The sequence below is a fragment of the Ochotona princeps genome, chromosome 3 (genome assembly GCF_030435755.1).
Source record: "Ochotona princeps isolate mOchPri1 chromosome 3, mOchPri1.hap1, whole genome shotgun sequence".
NCBI classification, from domain to species: Eukaryota; Metazoa; Chordata; class Mammalia; order Lagomorpha; family Ochotonidae; genus Ochotona; species Ochotona princeps.
Window position 1 is genome coordinate 77,795,076 of NC_080834.1, and position 10,751 is coordinate 77,805,826.

At 40.6% G+C, this 10,751-nt stretch overlaps 1 protein-coding gene across 2 annotated transcripts in view; it reads left to right on the forward strand.

Moving 5' to 3' along the window:
- TMPRSS7 (transmembrane serine protease 7) overlaps positions 1 to 5,469 on the forward strand; it is a 46,045-nt gene extending 40,576 nt beyond the window's left edge. The window contains exons 16-18 of one of the 2 annotated variants that reach the window (XM_004593203.2): positions 1,407 to 1,675; positions 3,435 to 3,571; positions 5,236 to 5,406. In XM_004593203.2, coding sequence (XP_004593260.2) covers positions 1,407 to 1,675; positions 3,435 to 3,571; positions 5,236 to 5,406 — 577 coding nt within the window. Of the gene's footprint in view, positions 1 to 1,406; positions 1,676 to 3,434; positions 3,572 to 5,235 lie in introns of both variants that reach the window. The other variant, XM_004593204.2, reaches the window with a different exon arrangement.
- The last annotated feature ends 5,282 nt before the right edge of the window (positions 5,470 to 10,751 follow it).

Here is a 10,751-nt window from a genome sequence, read left to right on the forward strand (position 1 = left end):
GTTCATTACTGAAATAATGTCACCTTTGATCGTTTGTGTTAAGTATTGTGATACTGCCCACAATAATATGTTAACCTTGATGTTCTCATGGGTCTCCAGTGCATTGTGTGAGATGGGACTTCCCTCTGTAGGTTATGCCCTTATTTTTCTTTGCAAGCTTTCACTTTCTTTATGCCCATATTTTACCTCTACCACTACTCTAGTGGAGGGGAAAGTCTCACAGGTTGGTGATATGTCCCTGTGTGACTTGTTCAAGACTGTTGCCAGGCAGGGTAGGGGTGTCAGGATTAGAGTTCTGGGAAGACTGTCATGAAATGGAATGAGTTTGGTGATCCCATGAGTGGTGATCTTGAGCAATTAGACTAGTGATCTATAAGGCTCTGGGAATTTACAGAAAGAAATCTCATTAAATTCTTGCTTGAAATAATTTGATTTCTAGTATTCTTATCTTTCCAGTTTGATAGAAGTGTTCCCACAATACCACCTTACTGGCTCTCTTGTTTGCATCTAATGTCATTGTAAGCACAGGAAGAATGTAACAAACTAGTTCTGGTTATCAACATTCTTGATGTGTGTCTGGTTCATAAAATATCAGTGGCAGGAAAATATCCAAGCAACTCCTACGGACATTATCAAGGAGATTTCTGTAATATAGCTGTAACTTGCCACTTGTGCTACAGCTTACTTCATCTTTGGTTTTACTAAGGGATCAAGAGGGATTCAGAGAACTTGCACGTCTGGCTATGTTCCTTGACAGAACCTGTAACTAACATTAGGCTAGTGGTAAACAAACCTTCCGCTTCTCAGCCCTCATCTTTTTTATCCTATGGGGTCCCCCAGAAGTGGGGGCCTAGGGTGGCTGTGCCTGTCCCACCCCTGCCCAGACGAAGGAGCTGGGCTGGGAACCCACCCTCAGCCCCTCCTTGTGTTGCCAATTTATTAATAGCAAATAAACCAATCACATGGAGACTATTAAAGAAGTTTATTTTAAGTGACTGCTGTGGACCTGCCTTTTGTATGTGCGGTGATGTGTTCCCCTCTCCCCAGGGTGAGACAAGGTTGCAGTGATGGTCACTCCTTGTGCTAAGGGGAGAAGTAGGGCTTAGGGCACACACCACAGAGTTCCCTCCACATGCCTTCACACTGGGACCCCCTCACCGTGGGCCCCAGCGCGTCCCGTGGCTGTGCCCGAAGTTTATTGGCCTGAGTCTCTGCCATGTCTGCCCGCTCCACCGTGTCATCCAACTCGTGCTGGGCCTTACGGTACTTGGCCAGGTTGGTGCTGGTCTGCTGCTCCTGGGGGCGCACACACACACACACACACACACACACACACACAAAAGTGCCTGTTGCCAAACCACATATTGTTTTTCATGATACTAACTTTGTGCTACCTTTTCTAACAGGCTGTCAGACCCCACACCATGGACGGCTCATCTTGGGATGTATGTGCAGGGGAATGCCAAGTTTGTCTCCCCGGTGAGAAGAATTGTGGTCCATGAGTACTACAACAGCCAGACCTTTGACTATGACATTGCTTTGCTGCAGCTCAGTATCGCCTGGCCAGAGTCTCTGAAACAGCTCATTCAGCCAATATGCATTCCTCCCGCGGGCCAGAAAGTGCACAGTGGGGAGAAGTGCTGGGTGACTGGTTGGGGGAGAAGGCATGAAGCAGGTGAGTGTATGCATGAGCAGTCATATGCTTCTCCCAGTGTTGCTAACACCTGATGTGATGTTGTATTCGGGGTTTATAGAGAGGATTGGTGAATATCATCTTCTTTGAGTTCCTGACCTTCCTGCAAGGTTAAATTGGGGAGAGTGTTATTATCCATGTTCTATGATGCTCTCCTCCTGATGTGAAAGAAACAGGACTCACCTCAAAAAGGGGGAGAGGGATTGTGTGAGCAAGTTAGAATTGACTAGACAGTATCACCTTTCCTTTCCTTTTCTTTCTTTCTTTCTTTCTTTCTTTCTTTCTTTCTTTCTTTCTTTCTTTCTTCCTTCCTTCCTTCCTTCCTTCCTTCCTTCCTTCCTTCCTTCCTTCCTTCCTTCCTTTCTTTCTTTCTTTCTTTCTTTCTTTCTTTCTTTCTTTCTTTCTTTCTTTCTTTCTTTCTTTCTTTCTTTCTTTTGCCAACAAGAGATTTTAATAACAGTATCATGGTCACAGAAGCCTACTGTTTAAAAAATAATTTTTACCTAGAAAACATTACTGGCAGAACCAGGAATATACAAAACATATTCTCTCATTACCAGGGATGCTCTACATTCTGAAGGGCTTATTATTATTTTCTACTACAGAAAATCAATTCCTCCTTATGGTTAGGTTCCCATATTATCCAAAAGAGTGATTCATTTTTATAAATGAAAAAGGGGCACACAAGCCCAATATATTGTGCCAGCTCTGACAACTGTGTGGAAGATACATTCTGTATCAAGACTATGAGAACAGGGCTTAAATCCACCCTGCTCAGGGCTCCCTAGACTGCAAATTCAAGCTTAGTTGATGCATTAGCCTGTGACTAACGTCAGGCCAGTGGCAAACAGACCTGTTTACCTGGTCTACCTGTAAGGGATGCTGTTTTGAAGTTCCTCCAATCACAAGGACCATCCTTTTCCATCTGTACACAGTGGTGTCTCAATCGATTGTCTCAAATTTTCTTGCAGTTCTAAGAGTTTAGGACAGAAGTAGTGTCTATAATGTTTGATTTTTATCCTAAAGGTTTATGTTGACACTCTCCAGAGATTTACTGTGGGCAGGTTCTTAAGTGTTCACTGTTCTTTAGTTTTTAAAGTAATTCTGTTACCTCCAATTTGGGCCTCCTAAGGTCTTGGGGTCCAATAAGGGAGGACAGCTAACTGTGTGCACACTTGTATCCTTCCTAACTTATTGTGCTCAATGCGTTAATTACATGATCCTATATCACAAGAGAAAAAACTCTACCCAACCAACTTATCATGAGATCCTTTCTTGATAAGCTTGAGTATATGTGTACATCTGTTTGTTTTTCTGAATATGTTAGCCCAACTGGTTAAAAGTCAGTAAAAGGCCAAACCGTTACATTTTTATGGTTCCCTAGAGACTTTTATAGGTCAATTATACCGCTCCATTTAAGGATCTTTCTCAAACAGTAAATATTGTTGTTGTCACTGACTCCCAGTCCTACTGGAAGCAATAGGAACATGGTGAAGGAGGTTAGAGTAATTGTTTAGGTGGCTGAGACAGACCTTGGGTCTGAATGCTCCTGGGTGCCATTGTGCAAATTCTTTAACCTGCAAAACTTCCATTTCTTCATCAACAAACTGGGGCTCATAACAGAATTTCTGTCAAAGAATTGTTGTGAGGAAAAAAGACAGTCTATTGTGAGTTACTTGTTCAAGTGAAGTCCTGAATGAGTATAGTCACTGCCACTACCACACTTCAATGTGTTTTCCAGATAATAAAGGCTCCCCTATTTTACAGCAAGCAGAGGTGGAAATCATTGATCAAACATTCTGTGTTTCCACCTACGGGATCATCACTTCACGGATGCTCTGTGCAGGTGTCATGTCAGGCAAGAGAGATGCTTGCAAAGTAAGTTGTCTCTCTTTCCCCTTGTCCAACAAGTTTTACTTTCCACCTAAGTGTCTTCCTGTTTAATCTACACAGATTTGGAAACAGCCAGTGCAGGAATTATGCTTAACTTCTCTGCATTGCTGAGATAGCAATTATAATCCTTCTGCTTAAGTTCAGGGTGAGATGGGGAAAGGACCCAGTTTTCTAGTTTTCATGTATTTTCCTCCAACTGAGAATAAAGTTAGCAGTCATCATTCTGCCATGATTTTCTTTTAAGCAAAAAGTAAAAAAAAAAAATCCAGATACATGCATTTGCACATGGTGTTTCAAAATCACCACCTATTTCCCCAGCAGCAACCACTGAACTTCTGGAAATATTTACTCCTTCAATGGAAAATTGTCTGGGGGGGAAAAGGAGGTGAATGGAACGATGACCTTTTTGCAGGCCACTTAGTAGCCACTCTGACTGTGGTCCAGTTGGAGGCCGTGCTAGAACAGCATCTTTTTGAGCCTGAGATCCTGATCTCTGCAAGTATCATGATGTAGCAGATAAGGAGGAGGACAGCAGGGGCTATTCTCACATACTTGTAAGATCTTAACCATAATGCCACTAAAACTCATCTTAGTATTGTAAGGACTTCTTTGAACTCTGATTTTGGGGCAAGCACTGTGCTAGACCCTTCACACAAATTCATTAGCATTAGACCTTTTCCCACATTTTACAGAGGGCTAAACTAGGCCTGTAGAGGTAAGTGTGTAATACAAGGTGGAAATGCCTGAGCCAGGACTAGAACCTGGGTCTCTTTAAGGCGATGACTCCTGTGTTTTGTATATCTATAGATTAGAGTTTAGATTAGTAGAGTCAGTGTATTGATGATTAAAAAAAGGAAAGAAACCAATTTCCTAATGGTCAGAATTTACCTAATATAAAAGCATGGAGGTGGGCTACCAGGGCCAATATAGATTGCTTTCTTTTTACTGGGCAAGTTACAACTCTACCTTCCCACTGAATAGAAAAATAAAGCCTAGACATTATAATTTAAATGGTTAACACATACTTCGGATTATCTGAGTCTTTGTTTTGTAGAACAGAGCTAGCACAAGGGACTCTTCAGGCGAGAGTGATTTGTCTGTAATGTTTCTCCATCCTCGACCAGTGGTCCTTAGAATTGCTTCACTTTCTTTTGGTAATAAACCGAAGCTCTTCTTGGCTGGAGCACATGCCAATGGTTGAGGCAGCATGATCAGAGACAGAAGCTAACCTTCAAACAACAATCACATCTCAGTGTTGTCATGATAGACACCCCCAAGGAATGCGTAACACATAACTAGTACTGAGTGAATGTTAGCCCTTGTTAGTTCTGTTAACTCTACGACTGATACTTATTTGTGTGGAGGTATGTGGTTCTCATTTTACTCTGGGTGAAGCTTTTACTGTTTTTGTTAGCTTAAATAATCACGTTTCTGAGAATGAATGTGTTTTGTTGTTGTTGTAGGAGGAATAATTCTAACATGATATTAGCAATTTCACATTATTTCTTGGTACTTCCACAAAGTTTAGTAATTAGCCAAGCAAAGACAGGTCAGTTGGGATTTTCGACCACAGTCCATTAGATGCATTAATGATGAACTTGAAGATCATGGGCAAATGTGCTTGGTAATCGCATTATGTTTTTGTGTAGGGAGATTCTGGTGGACCCTTATCTTGCCGAAGAAAAAGTGATGGAAGATGGATTTTGACTGGCATTGTTAGCTGGGGATATGGATGTGGAAGACCAAGCTTTCCTGGTGTTTACACAAGGGTTTCAAACTTTGTTCCCTGGATTCATAAATATGTCCCTTCTCTTTTGTAATTTCATCAGTTGGAGTATTAACTTTGAGTTATGTATTAGATTCTTTAAAATAATGCATTAATTAACAATAGAATGAGTTAACTGGAAGTGTCAGAGTATACACACTTGATGTTTTATTTAAGGCCAATGAGTTTGTAGTCTATAAAAACTTCTTCATGGATATAGCTATGTTCATTTCCAACCATCAAAAAGTGATTGGATTCAGGGGTGGAAGAAATTTAATGTCATGAGCCAAGACCCGAAAATAAAATAAGAAATGAGGGAGATGTTTCTTTATTATATGTTTCTGTTTAAGGTGTACATGTTTATTAAGATGTAGGCAAATTCAATTTATTTATATGAGAAATTCCAAAAAATTAATAACTATCCCTTAGCATTTCTGTAACATCAAATGCAAAAACCCATCTCATTCACAGATACAAATAAATTCAGTTGTTGACAGGGGAAGTGCCTGTTTTGTTTGTTTCCCTTTTTAAGATGTAATTATGTTTATTGGAAAGGCAGATTTATAGACAGAAGGAGACACAGAAAGAAACATCTTGCACTTGCTGGTTCACTCTCCAAATTATCACAATGACCAGAGATAGGGCAATTTGAAGCCAGGATCCAGGAGTCTCTCCCAGGTTGCGTACACAGTTGCAGGTTCCCAAGACTTTGGGTCATCCTCGACTGCTTTCCCAGACTAGAAGCAGAGAGCTCGATGGGAAAAGGAGAAGTCAGGACACAAGCTAGTGCCCATGTGGGATCCTGGGGTTGCAGAGGAAGGATTAGCCAGTTGAGCTGTTGTGCTGGACCCATATATTTTTTTTCTAATCTGATTTGTTCTAACCATGTCGTAAGGGACCTTCTTTATAGGACACGGGTAATGTTGCTTACATGGAAGTGAAAAAAAAAAATCAACATTGTGATAGTAATATTTATTAAAGTAATAGAATGAAGCATGTGGTAGTTGGGCTGAAAGCATATACAAGAATAATCAAAGAAATGTTGGTAACGGTGACCTATATGAAATGCAAAGGAACTTGTGGATGATTGTCATGAAAGTGAAAATTTTCAGAATTGTTATTACATATCTTTGATTCTTTTATAAAACCATAATGGTCAAGACTTTCTTTTACTTACACATGAAGGTTTTTTTTTTTTTTTTTTTTTTTTTGAAAGGCAAAGTGACAGAAAAGGAGAGACAGAGACAGAGAATTAGAGATCTTTTAACTGTTGGCTTACTCCCTAGGTGTTCAATCCTCAAATGTCTGCCACAGCCGAATTTGGGACTGGCTGAAGGCGGGAGCCAGAAACTCCACCCAGCTCTCTCAACTGAGTGGCAGGAGTCCAAGAACTTGGGCATCGCCAGGGTGTGTGTTAGTAAGAAGCTGGATCAGAAGGTGGAGGTGGGACCTATCACAGGCATCCAATATAGGATGTGGGTGTCACAATCAGTGGTTTACTCCACTGTGGCACAACACTTGTCCTTATATTTTGCTTTTAGGCCCTTATCATACCTTATATGATTGTAAGCCTATAGAGAATAGCCGAAATGTCATAGTTCTTGATTTATTTTTCTTGATTTAGATGGTTTTTACTTGATCTTGTTTTTAAAAATTTTTTTATTGTAAAAGCAGATTTACAGAGAGAAGAGATCATCTTTCTGTTGGTTCACTCCCCAAGCGACCACAATGGCTGGAGCTGAGCCCATCCGAAGCCAGGAGCCAGGGGCTTTTTCTGGGTCTACCACCTGGGTGCAGGGTGCTGAGGCTTAGGGCCATCCTCAACTACTTTCCTAGGCCATAAGCATGGAGCTGGTTGAGAAATGGAGCAGCCAGGACATGAACCTGTGCCTGTATGGGATCCATGTGCATGCAAGGCAAGGAGTTTAGCCACTAGGTTATCACACCAGGCCCTGTACTTGATCTTAGAATATCTTCTTTATCTTCTTATTAACAGAGGCCAGAATTAACAAAGAAAAGAGCAGGAAGTATATATTTGCTTTCTTGAGACAAAGTCAAAGGAGTAATAGCAATATAAATAGGGACTAGAATCATTCATGCAACTTAAGAAAATCTTCAGGCAATAGCAAAAGGAGAAAGAGAAAACACATAATTTCCCTCATCAAATAAAAAAAGCTGAGATGTGGGCATGATTTCCTCTTTAATAATGAGTATTTTTCAATTTGCAGAAGGTGTTTTGATTTGGGAAAACACTTGCTGGGGCTAGGGTAGTGGCACATCAGGCCAAACCACTGTTTGTGAACCCACCTCTCATTTACGTGCCAACTACACCTGATTCTGAGCTAGCTTCCTGTTAATACATCCTGGGAGGCAGCAGAGATGACGACTTCAATGCTTGGGCCTCTGTCACCTACATGTGAGATACAGATGGAGTTTCTGGCTCCTGACTCCCAGCATTGGTTTGGCCCATCTATTGTGAGCATTTGGGGGGTGAGTCAGTAGATGGAAGAGCTCTCTCTTTCTCTCTAACCTCTCTCAAGTAGATGTAAATACATAAACATTAAACAAAATTTCCTAAGATTGAGACTGAGATACTTAAATGATAACTCTCTGAAAGGTCACAAAGGTTGCAATTAACTCCTTACATGATAGTGCCTTTCATAGAGCCTTGGTGGGTCAGTGAATTCACAAGGGAGGGCTTAGCTACCAGTCCACCATGGAGAAGAGCAAACCAATGGTTCCTGCAACCTAAAGTTATTTTGTCTGTAATGGTGAATTTTACTTTTTACAAGATGGTCATTTCGAAGCTTAGCTATTCATAAAATACACAAAACCTTTATATATTTGTGTGTGTGTGTGTGTTCTAATGTAGGGGTAGCACAAGGCTATCATGACTTGTCAGATTCTTTGGAGGGAAGTTTTCCTATCACACAAGTGTATTACTGCTGTAAGTCCTTGCTGGCGGCGATGTGAGTATACCATGCACCTCAGTGCTGGGGCGGGGAAATATTTGAGAAAAACCAACCTAACTTACATGGATATTTCATGACAAGATGCTTTTAGAACCCTAATGATGTGGGAACATGTACTTCCCTGTTGTTCAGGTGTGAACTGGGGCAAATTCTAAGACTGGTTGGGTTAGCAGAGCAGAATAATGGCCTCTATAAATCAAGACAGTGAGAATATGTTAGAAACATCATGAACCAACCACTTCTCATCTTCTGCTTCACTCATGTGAATGACTGACCTAATGGTTGAGATTCAGAGCAGTACTCGCCAGATGACACCACACGGCTACAAACTGTTGCGTTTTCTAGAAACATAGACCTATTTGAAGGTAATGTGATGATTTAGGGCACTGGTGATGGTACTTTGATGATGTTACTCTATTTTTTAATTTACGTGGTAAGCATGTGGACAGTTATTGGTTTATAAAAGACATAAAGGAAGAAGAGTGAGGACTATGATAAGAAAAGCAGAATCAGTCAACAAATTTTGTAGCAGCAGATATGTTTTAATTTTCAAATGTTATTTGCATTTGACTTTTTGGGCAACCTGAACAACTGAGTCAAAGCTAATTACAAATTATATTAATTCTTTGTGAAATATTACCGTATTCTAAAGCATTCTCCTACAGAAGTAAATTCTGGAGAAACTGCAAATGTATATATCTTGGGAAAGTTTGGTTCCACACAGATTCTTAGCTTTTATCAAGAATTATTTGCTCTAAAGCCAGTTGTACTTCCAGGGAGAAATGCCTGTTTCTAACTCATTCTGAATCCTAGGTTTGGAATCAAACTGATGGGATGTAAAAAGTCCTTAGGCAGGCATGAGGGCACTCCTAGGCATTCTAGGCCAGCAGTCTGGAGCTTACGAAATCTGCAATTGTCAGGAACAGGTTGCAAATCAGAAATTAAGTAGTTCAGGCACCAATGGGAGGTGTCTGTGATGAAAAGATATGAGAGGTCAGGAAGAAAAATGAATATTGAAGGAAAGCACATAGACTCAAACACATGGTAGGCAAGTGCTGGTACTGGATGCTAAGGGATGTGTGAAGGTGGGTGGTAGTTACTCAGATACTTAGATTTGTGGAAGGTAAAGTAACATTACTAAAACTCTGCTCTTGTTCATGCACAAGGTGACATGCTTTAATTACTTCATTTAATCATCCTACTGGGTAGGAATCATTTCACAGTGAAAAAAGTAGCAAATAAATGTCAAACAACTTGCCCAAGAACATAAAGAAAGAGTCTAACTTCTCTGGCTATCAAAAATCAAACTCCTTCCACTGTACCATAGGGACAAAGATTAGGCAAATGGAATTCTGGAAGTATATCCAAGTATTGATTAGAGATTACATTTGTGGCTGTACTATACTCAAAATTTATTAGATGTGGTTTAGAGTATTTGGGACAGAGTAGTTGCGTTTTTGATTCTCTGCAAGAAAAGCAAGCCTTAGCTGCTTCTGCTGGAGAAACTTGGAAGACAGCCACAGACCATCTGATGTGAAAGGGAATCTGCCATTGAGATTGAGCTCCTACGACCACACGATAAAACTACGAGAAAAATTGGACATTGGGTAAAGGAAGTTGTTGGGTTCCACAGACCATACTGATTTTCTGCAAGTTTGCCAACTCCTGTGACTACCGGTTCTGTTAGGAGCCTAAAAAAAGGCCAGGGGCCACCAGGCCTGGGGTCTCATCATTCCTTCCTGATTCCCTAAACTCATGTGTTTGTATTTTTAAGCAGCAATAGTAATATTTTTATTCAGTATTCAAAACATAATAAATTTTCATTGGATTGCAATAGCAAATAATACTCTGAGAGACACAACAATAATGGCCTGATTGATCTTATCTTCTGGTTTTCCTGGAATTGTCTTATTTATACATGTTATGCCAGTAAGATCATTCATGTTGCTCTCTTTTGCTACCAAAAGTTTCCTGGTTAGGGTTATCTCTCTGGTTAGGATTCCAACCTCCTGCAGTGAAGTACCTAGGTTTTTGTTTGTTTGTTTTATGATACAGTTTAATAGACACTGGGGTCTCCTTGCCACCTCCCCAAGTCCCTTTCTCTCCTCCACGTTCTCCCCTCCAGTCTTACAATGGGTGTCTTTCAAGAAATTTCACAAATCCATCATCCTGCCACTGAGGTGTCTCCTAACAATGAAGGAGATCATCAGTCATTTCGTTGTGAGTCCATGCTTGTACTGCATGCATGAGAACTTCTCTCCGATTCCACCTAAGAACACATTATTCTGCTACGTTTCTATAATGTACAGTCCACCATGGGAAGAAAGTTAAAAAAAAATGAGCCTTCATCCACATGAAGCTAATGAACATGTAACAAAGGTATCATTGTGATGCTAGGGTGGTGAGAAGAGTGTCCAACATCTTCAGG